This window comes from Microtus pennsylvanicus, chromosome 13 (genome assembly GCF_037038515.1).
Source record: "Microtus pennsylvanicus isolate mMicPen1 chromosome 13, mMicPen1.hap1, whole genome shotgun sequence".
Lineage (NCBI taxonomy): Eukaryota > Metazoa > Chordata > Mammalia > Rodentia > Cricetidae > Microtus > Microtus pennsylvanicus.
Window position 1 is genome coordinate 44,879,515 of NC_134591.1, and position 21,276 is coordinate 44,900,790.

The 21,276-nt window shown below is 43.4% G+C and overlaps 1 protein-coding gene across 2 annotated transcripts in view; it reads left to right on the top strand.

Moving 5' to 3' along the window:
- Positions 1 to 18,744: 18,744 nt before the first annotated feature.
- Nrdc (nardilysin convertase) overlaps positions 18,745 to 21,276 on the top strand; it is a 69,531-nt gene continuing 66,999 nt past the window's right edge. Inside the window, exon 1 of one of the 2 annotated variants that reach the window (XM_075946301.1) lies at positions 18,745 to 19,295. In XM_075946301.1, coding sequence (XP_075802416.1) covers positions 18,958 to 19,295 — 338 coding nt within the window. In that variant the 5' untranslated portion in view covers positions 18,745 to 18,957. The remainder of the gene's footprint in view (positions 19,296 to 21,276) is intronic. The other variant, XM_075946303.1, reaches the window with a different exon arrangement.

Genomic DNA, 21,276 nt, shown 5'->3' on the forward strand with positions numbered 1-21,276 from the left:
CTGCCTCCTGAGTGCTAAGATTTAATGTGTCTGCCACCACTGCCTGGCCTGAGAGTTCAATTTTTGCCAACTATACCTTCAAAGTGATCCTCTGAGGACAAACAACACCTAACCGACGTCCTTAGTGTCCTATGATTTAGGCCTAACCAACATCCTTGGTGTCCTAAGATGCTAAGTCAGACTTAGGAGACCTCCTTGCATTGGGACCCCGTGAACTTCTCCGGGGACAATGGTCAGTGTGCTTTGGGGTAGGTGATTAGATTCAGAAAGATAAGAAACCTGTCATATGAGCAGAGTGTAGGAAAGAACTGCCTCTGACTTCTGGCCTGAGGAGACAGGGGAAGGGAGTCATTAATGGTGTCTCCTGTACCTGGAGTCATATTCCATGTACCAGATAATACAGTCTCCAAGAGGAAGTGAGACTCACACCATTAAAGAATATCCATCGGATGTTTTTTGGTTTCCTCTTTTTTTAAAAAAAAAAAAAACAAACAAACCTGTTTTACAGGATTATTCTCTGAGCCAAACAACTGCCATTTTTGGAAGATTAGCTGTACCCACTTGCGGAAGATCAACCCAGCTGGGCTTGTTGACTGCTCAAGCCTCCTCTGTAGGGGCAAGGAGGAGCACTGGAATATCCAGACACTCCACACCATTCTTGTCCTAAGTGCTGGTAACCTCAGACTCTAAAGAAAGACTAGGGCTTCCCTCTCTGCAGCTGTGGGAATGCCATCATCTCTGCTGCGTAAAGACTTTCCAGTGTGGCCTTTGGGGGCACATCCCCCACTCAGATAAGTTTCCCCTCACCTATTCTCAGTAAGTTTATGGATTCCCCAAGGGAATCTTTGGTGGAATCCTGCCTCCCTTTGCTTCATTTATAGTTGGGAACTTGGAAAGAGAGGTCGATTTTAGCAACAACAACAAAACCCACCACGACCACAACCACCACCACCTAAAGGCTTTCGTGGTGGAAGAACATGAATAGTGATTAAAAAGAAGCCTGGGGCTAGTCTGCCAAAATCCAGCGAAAAGGCGTCTTTTAATTCCTTCTATCCAGAGTCCTACTGAAGAAAGACATCCACTTCTGTGTGTCTACTGCCCTCTTGTGGCTGATCAGGAACGTTGCTGCCAAAAACAACAGGTGTGTTAGGTCTTCACATTAAACTTCAAGAACTGGTAATGGGTTCACAACAAACGCTCACTGAGTGTAACGGCACCGAATCCTCAGGACATCCCTATGCAGATGTGTTTTGCAGATGAGAAAATCAGGGTTAAGAGTCTTAACCAATGGCAGGGCAATGGTGGCGCATGCCTTTAATCCCAATGCTCTGGAAACAGAGACAGGTGGATCTCTGAGTTCATGGCCAGCCTGGTCTACAGAGTGAGTTCCAGGCTAGCCAGGGCTACACAGAGACAGCCTGCCTTGAAAATGACAAGACGAAACAAAAAGAATGTCATCGGGCCTCAGGAATATCGGCCAACAAGAAACAAACTCCACGTTTTGTTTTGCAGATTCTTTTGTTTCATTTTGGCATATTTTTTTTTGTCCTATTGGTTTTTGTTTCTGTTTGTGGGTTTGTTTTTTTTTTTTTGGTTTTTCGAGACAGGGTTTCTCTGTGGTTTTGGAGCCTGTCCTGGAACTAGCTCTGTAGACCAGGCTGGTCTCGAACTCACAGAGATCCGCCTGCCTCTGCCTCCCGAGTGCTGGGATTAAAGGCGTGCGCCACCACCGCCCGGCTGTGGGGTTTTTTTTAAGAGAAAGAGAGAAGAAAGTTGAGTGGGTAGGGAAGTGGGGAATCATCTGGGAGGAGCTAGAGGAAGAAACACATGATAAAAATATTTTGTATAAAAAATAAAGTTCCTAAATGCAGCTGAAAATCATAAACAGAATGTTATCGGAGAATATAATTTCCAAATAAGATATGTGTATGTATGTATGTATGTATGTTTGTATGTACATGTATGTAAAGAAGGTGTACAGTGTAGCAATGTTAAGACTGAGAGGCCAGGAGGTTGGCTAGGCTGATCTAGCTCACATACCAGTATTAGAGTGTGTAGTTTGAGCAATTTTAAAATTATTTCAGGTCATGGACTCTTGGAGTTCACTTCTGACTAATAGAAAGTACAACACTGGACCTTTTAATGCCAGCTATCTGCTGTAATAGTACTGTCTCTGCTATGTGGGTTTGCGTGTTAAAGCAGTCTATAAGAAATGGATAAAAGATCAAATTAAGGTTTAAATGACAAGCATTTGGTGTGAGCCTTCGTAGCTAATATCAATGAGAATGCATAAAGGAGAAGTGAGCATAGTATCAGGATCTGAACTTTAGTTTATTCTCTCTCTCTGTTTTTCTCTCTGTGTATAGCCTTGGATCTGTAGACCAGGCTGGCTGCGAACTAGAAATCCACCTGCTTCTACCTCCCAAGGGCTGGGATTAAAGGTTTGTCCTTTTTCTTCTTTTTTTTACTTGTTTTTTTTTTTTGTTTTAAAATTTTTTTTTTTTATTTATTTATTTATTTATTAAGTATACAACATTCTGCCTCCATGTGTGCCCGCACGCCAGAGGAGGGCGCCAGATCTCAGTACAGATGATTGTGAGCCACCGTGTGGTTGCTGGGAATTGAACTCAGGACCTCTGTAAGAGCAGCCAGTGCTCTTAACCACTGAGCCATCTCTCCAGCCCCCAGGGCACCAGACCTCATTACAGATGGTTGTGAGCCACCATGTGGTTGCCGGGAATTGAACTCAGGACCTTTGGAAGAGCAGGCAATACTCTTAACCACTGATCTATCTCTCCAGCCCCCCCCCCCCTTTTTTACTTGTTATATATCCTTGGCAAATAAAGCCATCGACCTCAATGACAGTACTTGTTGAGTGGACTCAGAGGGTACTCATTTTTATGTAGTTGAACATCACTATTCCAGTAAACAGATTGTCTTGCTGGATTCTAATGACTTTTCAGTAGATGGAAAGCTAGTCAGGACCAGAGTTAAGATCTGAACTTGCTGAATGGATCTTTGGGATTTTTTTAACATTTTTTTTTATTATTATTTATGTATACAACATTCTGCCTCCATGTATGCCCAAGCACCAGATCTCATTACAGATGGTTGTGAGCCACCACGTGGTTGCTGGGAATTGAACTCAGGACCTCTGGAAGAGCAGCCAGTGCTCTTAACCACTGAGCCATCTCTCCAGCCCCGATCTTTGGGATTTGAAATTGTAGGAGCACATACACAAACAGGCAGAATGATGATCTCCCAAATATGTCCATGTCTTGATCCACGGAATCTGCGAATACATTATTATAAATAACAGGTATTAGTTAAGTTTGCTGAAGGAATTAAGATTATTAGGTAGCTAATCCTGAAATAGGAAGATTATATTGGGTTATCTGGTGGGTTCAACACAGGGTCTTTCCAAGGAGAATAAAGGAAGACATAACTACAGAGAGAGGCCATGTGTCTTGCTTTGAAGATGAGCAAGAGGGACATAAGTCAAAGAATTCGAGCAATAGGTAGAAGTTAGGAGTGGCTCTTCTAGATCATTAGGAAAGGGATGCAAACAGTTGAGGGATGCGGAGCCCAACAGTAGAGTATCTGCCTGCCAAGATGCCTAGTACATAGAATGAAGCCAAACAAGGGAGGAACACAACTATATTGGTGTCTTTACTTTTTTTCTTTAGATTTTATTTGAAATGGCACCTTGCTCTATAACCCAGGCTGGTCTGGCACACTTTCTGTATCCCAGGCTGGCTTCACACTTGTAGCAATCCTCCTGCTTCTGGCTCTTAACTGCTGCGGTTATAGGGATGTATCAGTCACAATACCTGGCTCAACTTTTAATTTTAGCGCGGTGTGACTTGTGTCCAACTTCTGCTCCATAGAAGTAGACAATAACACACTTGTGGTATCTAAGCTGCTAAGCTTGCGTCAATTTGTTTTGTATGCAACAGAAAATGAATACAGTATCTATGGCCATCACTGTGTATAGATTTATTATCTGTTCCTTGCGGTGGAGCAGGAGCAGCAGTGGGCTGGAAATCTGCAGAACAAGGTCCACATTCCACCTGCCATTCAATAGTTATGTGTTTACCAGTAAGTAGCTCTCTGAGTTTATCACAGGCAGCTCTGACCTCAGAGAGCTGTTAGAAAAACAAATGAGATCATGGGTGCGTAGGTGTTTTATAAAGCTGCAATGTATCCGATGCTGGCAATAAATTATTGTTTACAGAGCCTTGTATGTGATCTGCCAGGAAAACATGATAATTAGTCTTTGAAAGTCCTTGGCATTGATGTGGCAATGTGATTGCAAAATATATATTAGGCACATTGAGGAGAAAAATACATTATAAATGGTACCTACTGCTAAACTGGTTGCAATATAATCAGGAAGATAACATTCATAGAAGATTTAAACAGGAATATAAAATTTATATAAAATAATAACAGTACAGAAGCCCACGGTTCTATACGAATTATATATGATTACTCACCAAGAAAACAAAGCAAACAACTTGTATCTCCAGTCCAGTCACGGAATGGGTGATAAGCCTTTATAGGAATACTCAATGAGGCCTGAAGGAGGAACATCTTCAGTAGGACCTTGGAGGCTGTGGCTAGAGGGAGACTCCCTGCTAGTTTGCCCACAAGTGTCTGTCCACAAATCCAGGAATCACACTGTGCATTTAAGGCACCAGGAGTCAGTTCTGCTATTTCAAGTGGTACTCATCTTGTCACTATCCAGGAATTTTTTTTTCCGCAACAATTTCAAACTTTGAGGAAAGTTGCAAGTACAAAGGCTGTTTTCCCTTGAGCCTTTAGAGAATAAGTGTCCGCCTGACGCTGTATCTCCACAAATGATGGAAACCGGAATTTCTTTTTTTCTTTTTTGTTTTATTTTGTTTTTTGTTTTGTTTGTTTGTTTCTTCGAGACAGGGTTTCTCTGTAGCTTTGGAGCCTGTCCTGGAACTAGCTCTTGTAGACCAGGCTGGTCTCGAACTCACAGAGAGTTGCCTGCCTCAACCTCCCGAGTGCTGGGATTAAAGGTGTGTGCTACCACTGCCCGGCTCGAAACCGGGATTTCTTTGATTCATTTTCTTTTTTTTATTTATTTATTATGTATACAATATTCTGTCTGTGTGTATGCCTTCGGGCCAGAAGAGGGCACCAAACCCCATTACAGATGGTCGTGAGCCACCTTGTGTTTGCCGGGAATTGAACTCAGAACCTTTGGAAGAACAGGCACTGCTCTTAACCACTGAGCCATCTCTCCAGCCCCTCTTTGATTCATTTTCATTTTCTTTATTTTTTGATGATAGGGATCAAACTTAGGCCTTTGTATATGCTAAACATATATTCTAACATTAACAGCCAGACCCAGTCCCAAATCAGGAAGTTAACATCAGGGAATTACAGCTGGGGTACTTTTTACTGGGCGGGATATGAACAAACACCTGTACACCACAGATAGGACACCAATAATAGACCAAAGTAAAGATTCCACCAAAATTTCAATTGGGTGAGCCAATCAGTTTGTTGGACTTCCTTATAGGCATGTAGGTGACCCCCAAACAGCTCATCCCTGCAAAGTCACACTGCATCGCAGATAATAGCCTCATAAAAGATGTCCTACCTTAAATTAAGTGCCCAGTTTCTTTCTTTCTTTCTTTCTTTCTTTCTTTCTTTCTTTCTTTCTTTCTTTCTTTTTTGATTTTCGAGATAGGGTTTCTCTGTAGCTTTTTGGTTCCTGTCCTGGAACTCGCTCTGTAGACCAGGCTGGTCTCGAACTCACAGAGATCTGCCTGCCTCTGCCTCCCAAGTGCTGGGATTAAAGGCGTGCGCCACCACTGCCAGGCTCCCAGTTTCTTTCTTATTAATATTCATTGTACACAGACTATGTGACATGCAAGTATGAGCGTTTTCCTCCCTCACATCCTTTCTACCCCTGTTTTCACCCCTTTCATTAGTCCTCCTTGTTTTTCCAGACAGCTTCACTTCTATTTTTGCGTCATATAGACGTCTATGACATTACGTATCTGTATAAAATCTGAAACCATAAATGAGAGAAAACACATGATATCTGCGTTTCTAAGACTGACTTAATTCACTGACTATGATTATCTCCATTTGCATCCATGTTTCTTTTTTTATATATATTTATTTATTATGTATACAATATCCTTTGTGCGTGTATGCCTGAAGGCCAGAAGAGGGCACCAGACCTCATTACAGATGGTTGTGAGCCACCAAGTGGTTGCTGGGAATTGAACTCAGGACCTTTGGAAGAGCAGGCAATGCTCTTAACCACTGAGCCATCTCTCCAGCCCCTGCCTCCATTTTTCATTTTTCTACAGATGACATAGCTGCTGCTTCTTTACAACTGAAGCAAATTCCATTCTGTCATATACACATGCATATCTCACATTTCTTTTCCCCAGTGCCTGTGATGCCGGGTGCCTAGGTTGATTCCCTAACCTCGTTATTGTGCCCGGTGCTGACATAAACACTGGTGAGCAAGTATCTCTGTGATATGTCAACTTAGAACCCTGTGGTTAAATATCCAAGATTGATACAGCTAGGTCACGTGGTAAGGTTTCAGTTTTTTGAGACCCCCCACTGGTTTCCATGGTAACGAGGTTAACTTGCATCACTACCAGCAGTGTATGAGGGTTCCCTTTGGTCCACACCATCACCACCACTTGTTTTCCCAGTCTCCTGCAGCCCAGACTGGTTTCAAACTCACTAAGTCACCAAGAATGACCATGATCTCTTTGAGTCTCCCTCGCCCGCCTCCTGGGGGATTATAGATATATACCCATACACCTACGTTTAGGAGGTGCCGGAAACTGAACCGGGATTTCACGAATGCTAGGCAAGCACTCTTACCTACTGAGCTACATTCCAAGCCCTTACTCCTTTTCTTAATGACAGCCCTTCTGACTAGGGTGAGGTGGAATCTCAATGTCGTCTTAGTTCTTGTTTCTCATGTGTCTATAGCTATGTGGAATTATATCTGAGTCATTCATTCTAATCCATTGGTCCGTGTCTGCCTTGAGCTGCTCTCGTGGTGTTTCTATGGCTATGGCTCTGTAGTATAACTTAAAATAAGGCACGGCGGTAGCGCCGGCGTTGTTCCCTTTGGTTATCTGGAGGGTTTTGTGCTTCCGTATGAAGCTGAAGATTCTTTCTCGATTTCTATTTTTAAAAAATGACATTGGAATATTGATGGGGATTGCACTGAATCTGTAGGTTGCTTTTATTTAGTAATACAACCATTTTCACAATAATAATTCAAGGGAGGTCCTCTTGTCTGTCAGTGGTTTTTTTTTTTCACTTCACTTTTTAATACTTTAAAGTCTTCATTGTAGAGGTCTTGGACTTCCTTGGTTAGTTTTATGACAGGATACATCCTCTTAAGGGAATTGTGAATGCAATTGTTTTTCTATTTTTACTCTTCAGCGGGCTTGTTATTGGTAGATAAGGTGATTATTTTTAAATTTTATTTATTTCTGAGACAGGGTTTCTCTGTGTACCCTGGCTGTCCTGGAACTTACTCTGTAGAACAGGCTGACCTTGAACTCAGAGATCCACCTGCCTCTGCCCCCTCCCCCACCAACACGAGAATTAAAGGTGTGCACCACCACCACTCAGCCTGGCTATTTTTTTTAGGTTGTTTATTATATATATATATATGAGTGGTCGCCATTCTTTTTCCCAGCATTCTCTCTGCCCCCCAAATCCTGCCTAGCTATTGGCCATGCAGCTTTTTATTAAACCAATCAAATGACACATCTTCACAGTAAACAAAAAGATTATTCCATGACAGGATTTATTTCTTCTTTTAATTTACAGTCCATCATTGAGAGGAGTCAAGGCAGAAACTCAAGGTAGGAGCTTGCAACAGACCCCGTAAAGTAATGCTGCTCACTGGCTTGCTCCCAAGCTCATATTTACCTGCTCAGGGATGCCACTACCCACAGGATGCTATCCTACAATGATTAGCAGTTAAGAAAAGGTCCCCACGGATATGACCACAGGCCAACCTGATGGAGGCAATTCCTCAGTTGGGTTTCCCTTCTTCCCAAGCATGCGATGCTGACTACCAAGATTAACGGTTTCAGGTTCCTTTAGTGGTCACAGAGTCCCTTAGTGGTCACAGACTCCCTTAGTGGTCACAGACTCCCTTAGTGGCCACAGACTCCCTTAGTGGTCAGATTCCCTTAGTGGTCAGATTCTCTTAGTGGTCACAGACTCCCTTAGTGGTCACAGACTCCCTTAGTGGTCACAGACTCCCTTAGTGGTCAGTTTCCCTTAGTGGTCACAGACTCCCTTAGTGGTCAGATTCCCTTAGTGGTCACAGACTCCCTTAGTGGTCAGATTCCCTTAGTGGTCACAGACTCCCTTAGTGGTCAGATTCCCTTAGTGGTCAGATTCTCTTAGTGGTCACAGACTCCCTTAGTGGTCACAGACTCCCTTAGTGGTCAGATTCTCTTAGTGGTCACAGACTCCCTTAGTGGTCACAGACTCCCTTAGTGGTCAGATTCCCTTAGTGGTCACAGACTCCCTTAGTGGTCAGATTCCCTTAGTGGTCAGATTCTCTTAGTGGTCACAGACTCCCTTAGTGGTCAGATTCTCTTAGTGGTCACAGACTCCCTTAGTGGTCACAGACTCTCTTAGTGGTCACAGACTCCCTTAGTGGTCAGATTCCCTTAGTGGTCAGATTCCCTTAGTGGTCAGATTCTCTTAGTGGTCACAGACTCCCTTAGTGGTCACAGACTCCCTTAATGGTCACAGACTCCCTTAGTGGTCACAGACTCCCTTAGTGGTCAGATTCTCTTAGTGGTCACAGACTCCCTTAGTGGTCAGATTCTCTTAGTGGTCACAGACTCCCTTAGTGGTCCCTTAGCAGACACAGACTCCTTCAAATATTGTCTACAGAACTGCTTTAATGGTCATGATTTCTTTCAGCCTCTTTTTGTTATGGAAAGCTTTTCTTTGTTCATTTATGGCAGATAGTTTTGCAGCATATAGTAGTCCAGATTGGCACTTAGTTTCTTTCAGAGTTTGAAATAGAGCATTTCAAGTCTTCTCGGCTTTTAAAAGTTTCTGCCAGGTGGTGGTGATGCGCCTTTAATCCCAGCATTTAGGAGGTAGAGGCAGGTGGATCTCTGTGTGTTTGAGGTTAGCCTGGTCTACAGAGTGAGCTCTGGGCCAGGCTTCAATGCTACAGAGAAACCCTGTTTTAAAAACCCCAAATAATAATAATAATAATAATAATAATAATAATAATAATAATAATAGTAATAACAATAATTTCTGTAAAGAAACCCGGTGCTATTTGATGGGCCTGCTTTTTTGTGTGTGATGGGGTATTTATCTCTTGTAACTTTCAGTATAGCCTTTTTATATTTAGTGTTTTAACTGTAATATGGCTCATGAAGTATCTTGTCTGTGCCTCCTAGGCCTAGACGAGCATCTCTGTCCATAGATTTGGAGAATTTTAACCTATGGTTTTTATTGAAAATGTCTATGCTCTTGGAATGAAATTTTTCTCCTTCTATGTCTATGCCCATGACGTGTATTTGGCCTTTTCATAGAGCCCCACAGACCTTACATGGTCTACTTGTTTCGTCTTAATCATCTCTGAAAGTTCCAACTCCTCTGTCTCATCTTCATCCCTGATGTGTGTCTTCCCTTTGGTCCGTTCTGTTGGCAAGGTGTCCATAGAGCTTTGCATTTGGCTTATTGAATTATTTATTTTTAATATTTTTATTTATTTGCCACACATATATGTAAATATACACACACATACACAAACACACACACACATACACACACACATGTAAGTCAGAGAACCATTTTATGGAGTGGGTTTTTCTCCTGCTTTTCTGTGGATCCTGAAGATTGAGCTCAGGTCATCAGGCTTGGTGGCAAGTGCCATATCAACAGTATGAGTCATTGAATTTTCCACTTCTAGCATTTTAGGTTTTTTTTCTTTTTTTAAGTGTTTCTCTTTATCGAACTCATTGGTTCACCCTTATAATCCCAGTGTGGGAGTCAGAGACAGGTGGATCTCTAGGGTGCCCTGACCAGCCAGCCTAGCCTAATTGGCAAGTCTCAGGTCAATATAAAACCCTGCTCCAAAAATCAATGAAGAGCACTCCAGAGAAGCAATACCTGAGGCTGTGCTTTGTCCTCCGCCCATCCATGTGCAGGTCTGTACCTCTGTGCCTCACCCCCATACACACAGGGAGAAAAGTCATCAGATAATCTAAAACACCCCGGCTCTCAAAAGAGTCAGACACTAATCCGCCCAGAATGTATTTTCTTTCTTTCTTCCTTTCTTCCTTCCTTTCTTTCTTTCTTTCTTTCTTTCTTTCTTTCTTTCTTTCTTTTTTTTTTGATTTTTCGAGACACGGTTTCTCCGAAGCTTTTTGGTTCCTGTCCTCGAACTAGCTCTTGTAGACCAGGCTGGCCTTGAACTCACAGAGATCCGCCTGCCTCTGCCTCTCGAGTGCTGGGATTAAAGGCGTGCGCCACCACCGCCCGGCCAGAATGTGTTTTCTAACAAAAATCTATCAAAAGAAAAAATGAAAAGGAAAAAAAAAGAGGAAAGAGAATGCACACAAAACCAGAACTGTTCTGTTAATGGACTTTGGGTGTGAAGTTAAGGAGAGATAGATGTGTGGAGAGGGCTGGAGGAGTGTTCGGGCTGAATTCAGTCTAGCCCGCTTCCAGGTTTCAGGGGCAACTCCCTCAGCATTCCTTCCTAGGTTCCTAGATGCCTGCCACACCCCTGGGCAGCCCTTGAGAGGTCAGATCACAGATACCAATGGTTGATCCCTTATAGATTGCCTCGTAGATATTGGTCACACCTCTCTCAGCAGCCCTTCAAGAGTCAAATTGCAAATGCTGTCCTCTTTTTCAAAAAGTTAAACTAAAATTTATTTAATTTTGTGTGTTTTGCCTGCGTGTATGTCTGTGTACCACTTGAGTGAGTGCCTGGTGCTTGGTGGAGACCCAAAGAGGCTACTGGATTCCTTAAAACTGGAGTTACAGACAGTTGTGAGTCACCGTGTGGGTGCCGAGAATCAAACTGGGTTCTTGGCTGGTCTTACTGTTGGATTTGTATCTTAGAATATGTATATTTGTTCCCTGCAGGCTCTGGCTCAGACTTTGCTGAATACTTGTGTGGTTTTGATTCAACATTTTGGAAATATTCTGCTGGCCAAGTGTCATCAGGACATATTGTGTGGCACTTACTTTGACTCCACCGAGGGTGTGGTTCACAAAAGTTGGGGGAGTGGGCCACCAGGATGTTGTTTCAATAGGTTTTTTTGTGTTTGTTTGTTTGGGGTTTTTTTTGGTTTTTTCGAGACAGGGTTTCTCTGTAGCTTTGGAGCCTGTCCTGGAACTCCCTTTGTAGACCAGGCTGGCCTCGAACTCACAGAGATCCTCCTGCCTCTGCCTCCCGAGTGCTGGGATTAAAGGCGTGCGCCACCATCGCCCGGCTTAAGTGCCAATTTCTTGAGGGTCTCTGTCTTAAGTGTAGCTCTAGTCATTCTCTTTCACTGAGGGGGGGGCACTCCAGACCATTGATCCCTCCAGAGCAGAGTCTGCCACTCCCCCTCTTCTGTTCTGTAAGGTTTCCTATGTTGCTGCGTGGTTACATGGAATTTCTCAGCGTCCCCTCTCCTGGATGCTGTTCTCTAGCCTCCCCCGGGTTATTCTTTGTGGACTCTGGCAGACTGTATCTGCATGCAGTCACCACCTTCTGGCTCTAACCATCCACGTTCTATGTTATCTAACATCTCCCAAGATCACCTGCAGGTGAGGGCTGGAAAGAGGGGACAGAGGAAGTGCTAGAACCCCAGGTGAGGGTCCTGTGGTCCTTTCTCCTCTTTTACTATGGAGCAACAACAGCTTCATCACCATCCTCACAGGCTACACCACACCATTGCCTAATTATTGGACGTTCAGCTTTTTATTAAACCAGTCAGAGTGACACATCTTCCCAGTGTACAAAAAGATGATTCCACAACAAAGGTTCCTGAAACTGTGTTTGCAGTTGTGGTAGCTTTGTTTCTATTGCTGACAACACGTGACTTCAGGGAGGAGGAGTTGATTTTCACTTACGGTTCCACGGTACAGTCTGTCGTTGTGTGGAAGTCAAGGCAGGACCTTACAGTAATTGGTCAAGAGAAGAGAAAGATGATATATACACGCTTGCTTGTGCTTAGCTCAATGGCTCCATTCTTACACAATTCTGGACACCCTGCCTAGGGGATGGTGCGGTTCACAGTGGGTGGGGTTTTGCCACTTCATTAGCCTAGTTAAGATAGTTCCCCAGGCCCACAGGCAAACTCAATGCTGATAATCTCTCAGAGGTAATTTTGGTTCATTAGAAGTCGACAATTAAAGCTAACCACCATAATGTATAGGAAAAAAAGCAACGTTTATGATCATATAAAGTCCCTGGTCTAGTGCCACATGTAATTAGTCTCCAAAGACAGGACTCCCTAAGAATACGCCTACTTCCTGACCTAGATGGAGACAAAGCTGCTACAGGTGAATAGCAATCAATGGGTGGGACACCTATTAACTGAAACTCCAAAGATATAATTTCCTACATTGTGGGCCTTTGACAGGATTGAGGATAATATCTTCCTTATTTCCTCCCTTTGTTTTCTCCATATATTTTCTTCCACATTTGGCCATCTTCTCGCCCACCTCAGTTTTATGATAATCTCAGATTGCCTAAGGCATGCTCAATAGGGGAGTGGGGAAGAAGGAATGGAGAGAGAGAGAGAGAGAGAGAGAGAGAGAGAGAGAGAGAGAGAGAGAGAGAGAGAGAACAAATCCATTCACTTCACAAAATGGTATTTTACTTTCCTAAGAGTGTTATTGGCATTTCGGAAGAGTTATGGAGAGGATAATGAATAGCTAGTGAGGGGATTTTGTACAGTAGGGGAATAATTTAGGGCGGAAAACTTTAATAGGCTCGTACCGCGCCTCGTTTACTCGATGCAGAACCCACACTCTGCACTTCTGATATCCCAACTCATAAAAATTCCCTTTGACATCTAGACGTAAGCGGGGAGAAGACATGGAAGTACAAGGGTGAGTATTTGGGAAGAGGACGGAGACTGGACAGGGGTTAAGATGATCGAAGTACATCATACAAATTACATGAAAATGTCATGAAGTCTCTTTGCTTTGTGCATAATTAATATATGCTAGTAAAAAGGAGAAAATAATGTAAAATACCCCACTTAAATTCTCATACTAAAATATACTCAAAGATAAAATTATGAATGTAATGAACAAATTCAAAATAGTTAAAGTCTCTCTCTCTCTCTCTCTCTCTCTTTTTTTTTTTGGTTTTTCGAGACAGGATTTCTCTGTGGTTTTGGAGCCTGTCCTGGAACTAGCTCTTGTAGACCAGGCTGGTCTTGAACTCACAGAGATCTGTCTGCCTCTGCCTTCCAAGTGCTGGGATTAAAGGCGTGCGCCACCACCACCCGGCCTAGTTAAAGTCTCTTAACCAATTTTACTTTTGATACTTGAAGCTGTGCTATATGAGTAACATGATTTTTCCCTCAACTCTGGTCTCCATTATTCAAAAGGAGAAATTTTTTCTTATTAAGTATAGAACTTTATGTAATTTTCTTTTAATTTTTATCATCTGAGGTAATTCTGAAAGTAATTATCAAATCTTCAGCATTTAAAAAAGAAAAAGAATTAATCTTTGAATTTTAAGAGTAAGGTTTAGATCTGTCCCTGTGGTAGGTAGTCATTACATAACTAAAATGCGATTTAGAAGTCGTCATTAATCATAGAAATGAGATATTTTTAATTTTGATGATTTCTGAAGTCTTGTCAGAACAAAGGGAAGGATTGTGAAGTCCGTTAGGAGGTAACCCTCAGGTTAATAATTAGGAAAGACCATAGGATGGAGTGGAAATAGAAAAAAAGCCTGTTTAAATAATCTAATAAACTCTGAGGAAGTGAGGTTAAAAGTGATATCTTGGAGCTAGGGACACAGCCCAACCAGCAGAGTGCTTATCTGGCAAGCACATGGTTCTGAACGTGATGCCTGACCCCACATAAAAAAGTCACCCATGGTGGTGCACACTTGTAATCGCCTGGTTAGAGAAGAGACCAGCAGGTGCCTAGGATACACCAGTCAGCCAGCCTAGTCCACTTAGCAAACTCCAGACCAATGAGAGGCCCCTGTTTCATAAAACAAGGAGTATTGTTCCTGAGGAACAACACTAATGTTGTCCTCTGCTCTCCACATGCGTGCTCCCCTCCCCCGCCATGCTCCTACGCGCACACACACAGTTTATAACAATCTTGTGCTCTGTAACTTTATTGGTGATCTCAAAAGAACTTAATTTCGGAAAACATCGATTTTTTTTTTATAAGATGGTTATATAGGCAGCTTAAGTGTACCTTTTCCTTCACAATAACTATGGATATTGAAATGAGATGTGCAACTTTTACTGTATGTGTATTCTGAGACAGGATTCTGTGTAGCCCTTATAGTCCTGGGGCTCATTCAGTAGACTAGGTTGTCCTTGAACTCACAGAGATCCTCCTGCCTCTGCCTCCTGAGTGCTAGGATTAAAGGTGTGCGCCACCACCTGCCTAGGCTGTAGGTCACGTATGGACTTTAACTGTTGGGTATATATTCATCTTTATAGCTGAAAAAAGCAAGCTAAAGTATTTTTGTCACTTCTTGCCAATTCTTTTTAATCAAAATTTTTAAATACATTATTATATGTGTTTGAGCCCTCCTGTAAGCATATGCCATGTGGAAGTCAGAGGATCACTAGTCAGTGTTGGCTCTATCCTGCTGTGTGGCTCCCAGATCAAACCCAGGTTATTAGGCTTGACAGCAAAATACCCTTTATCTGTTAAGCCATCTCACCAGCCCCTGGTTCTTATATTTTATGCACCTAATTTGACACCTGATTTGAAACTTTAACATCTGTTCTAGGGAAACTTTAATCTCTCTCTCTCTCTCTCTCTCTCTCTCTCTCTCTCTCTCTCTCTCTCCCTTCTTCCCTTCCTTTCTCTTTCTCTCTTCTTTCTTTCTCTCGCTTTCTTTCCTTCCTTCTTTTTTTTGAGACAGGATTTTAGTAAGTTTTGTTTAACAACTAGGAACTGACCCATCTCAGGTTTATTTTCCCCCATCTTCAGCTTCTTTTCTTTTCTGATCTGCCCTCACTTGTGTGGTACACAAATAACACGATTTGTTCCAAACAGAGTTAATGTTTTCTCCCCTCCAAAACTGTTTCTCTTCCAGAATTTCTTCTTTTCCAAGTTACTAGCAGAATTGAGAGGGTCAAAACCCAGGCAAATCAAACCAGCTCAGCTCAGACACTAGTTAGCCCTTAAAAGGCCACATACAAAACCAAATGACTGTGTAAAGCAGAGGCTGAAAGGCTAGCCAAAGGTAAGGAGGGAATTCAGGCAATGGGGCACTCATCAGAAGTTCATCCCTGTTGAATAGACAGGGAGCGTTCACATAGGCTGGACTGGTCCACATCAGCTTTCAGCAAGTCCAGGGCTCGCAGTCATTCGGAGCACGTTGTAGCCAGCAACTGATGCTTAGATGTGTCTGCCAGTCAAGTGGGAATCTATTGAGATAAGTTTAAACTAGGAACAGAAATTAAAATTTTTGTACTTACAGCTCCTTTGGGTATCAGTGTGGCGATTTCTCAGAAAATTAGGAAACAACCTTCTTCAAGACCCAGCAATACCACTTTTGGGTATATATCCAAAAGATGTTCAACCCTGCCACAAGGACATCTGCTCAACTATGTTCATAGCATCATTGTTTGTCATAGCCAGAACCTGAAAACAACCTAAATGCCCTTCAACTGAAGAATGGACAAGGAAAATGTGGTACATTTATACAATGAAGTACTTACTACACAGCAGAAAAAAATAATGGTATCTTGAAATTTGCAGGCAAATGGATGGAGCTAGAAAACATTATTTTGAGTGAGGTAACCAGACACAGAAAGACAATTATCATATGTACTCACTCAGGCTTCTAGCCTGAGTCTTTTCCTTTCAGTCTCTCTCCTGAAGAGATAGCTGCTGCCATGGCTCCTCTCCTCTCCCCACCCCCGTTTCTCTCTCTCTCTCTCTCTCTCTCTCTCTCTCTCTCTCTCTCTCTCTCTCTCTCGTCTCTCTCCCTCCCCCCCTCTGTGTCTGTCTGTCCGTCCATCTCTATTCTTCCCCCTTCTTCCTTTACCCCCTTTCCCTTCCATTACCCAGTAAATCTCCAGGCTCACTCTGCATGGTGTGCTTATCCATCTGTCTCTCACCAGTCCTTATGGGACTGGCTGCCCCGCTGAGGTCTCTTACCTGCTATGTAGCTCCCTACCTGGGATGCGCTGCCCCTTGTGGCCCACGGGCCCCTTGGGGACCTGCAGCATTCTATTTTTACCATAACATCCTCCTCTTCGTTTGCTCACACATTAGTGAGTACCTACAGTTTGGTGGGAAACATTCTAAGATCTGGGAATCCTGTATGTATGAAACAGGCAGGCCAATGGCTTATTCTCTGGAATGTTCTGTGTGATCTTTGTCACTGACCCCTTTCCAGATTGTGAGTCTAACCACACCCAGAGCTTTCCATTAACTGAGTTCATTTTCGCACCAATCCTTATACAGTTTCCAAATGTTAGCTTCAATTTCTCTTCTTTGGGAAAACTCTCTGAATAGAGAGTATCTGTTTGTATACCTCCATCTAGAGTTATTTGTATGCTACTTTTTTGGGTCTTTATACTGACATTTTTACACTGAAAAAGAAAGGTATAAACGGTAAGTTACAGAGACACCATCTCTGCCGTTAATGTCTGCTCTTAGGGCTAGAGGGGGGAAGAGACAGAAAAGCATCGAAATATGTGTTTATGGTACCAGAATATTTCAGAAAAACATGGAACTCTTCATGAATTTGCCTATCCCCCATGAGCAGGGACCAGGCTGATCTCGGCACTGGTCCAATGTTAGTATACACGCTGCCACACTGAGCACTTTATGTGCTTCTTTAACGTCCATCTCTCCATCTCTTGTGAGCTCAGGAGAAAGGGGAAATATTTGTTCATTACTTTCAATTTCTGGCACATAGCAGGACTTCACTTGGTTAGTTAAATGAATAAATGTTTCACCCTAGAGAAAACCCAGCCAATCTCAATTAATGGTATAAATTCTTTTTCTCCTTAGGGAAACAAAATTGATAGTTGAAACTGAAGATTTCTTATTTTTGGCATTATTGCTTTGGAGATAAAAAAGCACACACACAACGTCCCTGAACAAAGCATAGACTAGGTCACTTAGGTGTCTATTCAACATTTACTATTGGTGTTCTACTCCACTGCGCAGCTGTTTTAGGGCTGGAGAGGCACAGATGAAGCTACTTTCCGTGAGAGGAGTCCAGTGGAGTAGCTTAAAAACGGATACATTTTTAAAAAATGTACTAACACTGGGATCTCTCAACATGTTCAAACACTTCTGCCCCACACCTCCCCAACACGTTCTCTTCCTATCCTGTACTGTAGTCTTAGCATTTATTGCTTTTGAACGTATCTGTTTCTTTACATAAGACAGTAAACTTCAAGAAAACAAAGATTTTATTTGTTTTGGAGGCAGGGTCTCAATAGGTAGCTCCAGCTAGCTTTGAACTGCTATGTAAACCAGGCTGGCCTCGAACTCAAGAGAGATTCACCTGCCTCTTGCCTCCCTGAGTGCTGAGTTACAAGGCATGGGCTACCACCACACCTGTAATGATTTGTGTTTTGTTTATGACTCTATCCTCAGCACCTGAAATTCAGAGGCAGGAAAGTCGACCACTAATGCATCTACCGGTTTCAAGTCCCCCTCCCCTCTGTTTATTCATGCTGAAAACGTTTATTTTCTGTATATGGTATGATGTCATTATCTAATAGTATCCGTATACTGTATCTTTTCAACTGCTTTTTATTTATAGTGTGTCTGTTCCAGTCTCAGCAATGGCTCTGGCCAACAACAAAACTTGGGAAAGTCACTGGAGGGCGGGCAGTCTTTTCAGCAAAAGTTGACTAAACTTAAAAGGCAGGCTGAGGGTTCCATTCTACGGGAAAGCTTAAAACAAAACAAAAAAAGAAAAACAAAACAAAACCATTTCGCATACAGGAGTGAGATAACCAAACTGATCTTTTAGGGACTCTTTCGGATTTGGGGTGAGAAAAGAACCAACAGCTTGGCGTCTACAGGATGGATAGGTGCAGTTGTTATTTCCGGTGCTGAGTGACCCACAAGAACAGCGTTCATCTCAGGACAGGGTTGGAAAAGACTTCCGGGGCTCCGCTTCTTTAAAAAAGACTTGCTGAGTCACTCTGAGAGCCGAAGGATAAGAAATACATCGCAAATGAGGAGGAAGATCAAGCCCCACTATCGCGGCTCACTCCGGCGTCGTCTCGCTGGGGAATATTTTCTCAGAGCCGCGGAGCGCTACGCGGTTTTCCTAACAGAGTCGCCGGCGCACGTCACAAACGCAGCCAACCTTCTCCCGTCATCTTCCGCCTCTTTCCCTTCGCCCCGCCCACGTCAGGTTTCGAAATGCTCTCTGGGTGCGTCAGGAACCCGGCCGGTTCCCATTGGTCCCTCTCCTTCCCGGCTCCCATTGGCTAATTGGGCAAACGTGACGTCTGTTCCGCCTTGTGACTGGCTAGAATCCACAGCGTCATTGGCTGTCAGGAGGGTGGGATGAAGGAAGTCGGTGTGAGCGAGGTTGGGTTGGAGGAGGGGTTCAGGCCTGTCCTCCCCAGCGGCTGCGGCAGCAACAACGCCGGCCGCCGCCGCCGCCCCTGGGACGCGGAGGAGGAGGAGTGGCTGGAGGAGTAGGAGGAGGAGGTGGGCCTGGGGAGCGGGATGTGCAGCGCCACGACTTGCTGGTGAATGCTGAGGAGAGTCACGGTTGCTGCAGTCTGTGCCACCGGGAGGAAGTTGTGGTGTGAGGCCGGGCGGGAGCTGACTGCTCTGGGGCGGACCGGAGCACGGGGTCTGTGTGAAGAATCTGCGAGACCCGTTCCCACGCTGACCATGCCGGGAAGAAACAAGGCGAAGTCCACCTACAGCTGCCCAGACCTGCAACCCAATGGACAGGACTCGGGCGAGAGCGGCCGGGTTGCTCGTTTAGGAGCGGATGAATCTGAGGAGGAGGGACGGAGCGGGTCTCACAGTAATGCCGGCGACCCTGAGATCATTAAGTCTCCCAGCGACCCCAAGCAGTACCGGTGAGGGACGAGGCTCGGACTGGGGAGAACAGGGTGCGGGCTTCGGTTGGTGCTGCCATGACTTCTGGTCTCCGAGTCTCCCCGGAGGAGCAACAGGGCGTTATTACTCTCATTCTAAATGTTTGCTTGGGTGCAGGTGGCAAGGGCAATTTGGGGTGTTCCAAAGAAGTCTCTGTGTAGCTCTGGCTGTGCTGGAACTAACTCTGTAGACCAGGCTGGCCTCGAACTCACAGATCCGCCTGCCTCTGCCTCCCGAGTGATGGATTAAAGGTGTGCGCCACTATCGCCCGGCTAATTTTGACTTTCCTTAAAGTAAGAACTGAGGTTTTCATTGGGAAGACAGGATGGATGATAAGGGGAATTTGGTGTGATACTAGGAAAGTTTGACAGTTGGCGATCTTAATTTTGGAAAAGAGGCTATTTGAGATGTGACTGTTATTTCTATTCTGTTTCAATCCAAAGATATATGAGAGTCCCGTAAGGAAAATAGGTAAAACGGAGTGAAATTTATGAAGAGGATGGTGTGGCCTTAATAAAAGAACTTTTACAGCATAGCTGGTCTAAGATGGAGTGGCTTGTGACTGTGGGTAGTTTGCCATAACTGGAATGGCTAGACGACTTCTTAAAAAAAAATGTATTAAAGAGGACTTGGGCCTCAGTTGGTGAATGGTAGGCTTGTAAAATCCTGTCTAATCCCGTGTTTCAATCTGTAATAAATGGTAACACAGTCTCCACCTGGATAAACATGATAGTTTGTTTCCGAAAATGTGGCTATCTTGTATTTGAAAGTAGTTCATATTATCTAACAGCTCTGCTTTACTGGCTGAGGAAATTGAAGCCCAGAGAGGTTTTCTTTCTTTAGAATTAGGCAGCTAAATAATATCAGAGCTTGAATGAGACTGGTCATCTGACATAAAAGCCAGTTGCTCTGTTTGCTGATATTTTATGAGGTTCTTATTCATGTTGAGTTAGAAGCCTAAGTAGTCTAGGTTGAAATTTATTATAAGCCTACAGTGTGTTACAGAGCAGAAAAGAAGCCTAGAGATCATCTTTTCTACTTTCCCCTACTCCTGTTCTCCTGTTTTACAAACTGAAACTCAGGTCCAGAAAACAGTGACACAGCCCCCACTTCAAGACCAGTTTAATCTCTCTCTCTCTCTCTCTCTCTCTCTCTCTCTCTCCCTCCCTCCCTCCCTCCCTCCCTCCCTCCCTCCCTCCCTCCCTCCCTCCCTCCCTCCCTCCTTCCTGGCTGTCAGGGTCAGGTCAAGGTATCTTTATAAATTAGGGTTAACTTCTCTTGTCAAAGATGTAATTGTAACATGCAAGTGAACACATAGAAAGTAATAATGTTGCTTGGTTTTTGCCTCTCAGATTAAATTGTCAATACAGGCTTTAGTGTTTTTTTGTTTCCTGTTCTTCCAAAGTTACCTAATAATAGCTCAATGTCAGATGCTGTTTTGTTGCTTTAAATGTGTTCATTGGCCTTATTTTTTTTTTTTGCAAATTTACTTAAGAAATGATTACTAACTATGTGTGCCAGGTGCCAAGGTAGCATTTCTGCACATTGGTCATATATATTACAATAAATAACATTTTGCCCAAGGTGGCATACTAAGATGATTAAACTCACAGTGTAGGAGGATATAGACATTTAAAAAAGGAAAATGAGAGTGGGGCATGGCAGGGTACCCCTTTAATCCCAGCACTGGGGAGGTGGAGAGAGGAGAATCAGAAGTCAGGAGTCATCCTTGCTTATATAGCTTGGGATACATAAGACCCTGGCTCAAAAAACGAACTAGGGAAGGGGAAGCAAAATCAGGGACCTAAAGTTTATGGAATTCCTAATAGAAGTATATATGTTAGAGTAGATTAAAAAATAAAGTAGGATATGTGTTGCTTTTATTGGTTAATGAAATAAGAAACTGGCTTGGCCTGATAGGGCAGAGTAGAGGTAGGTGGGGAAAACTAAACTGAATGCTGG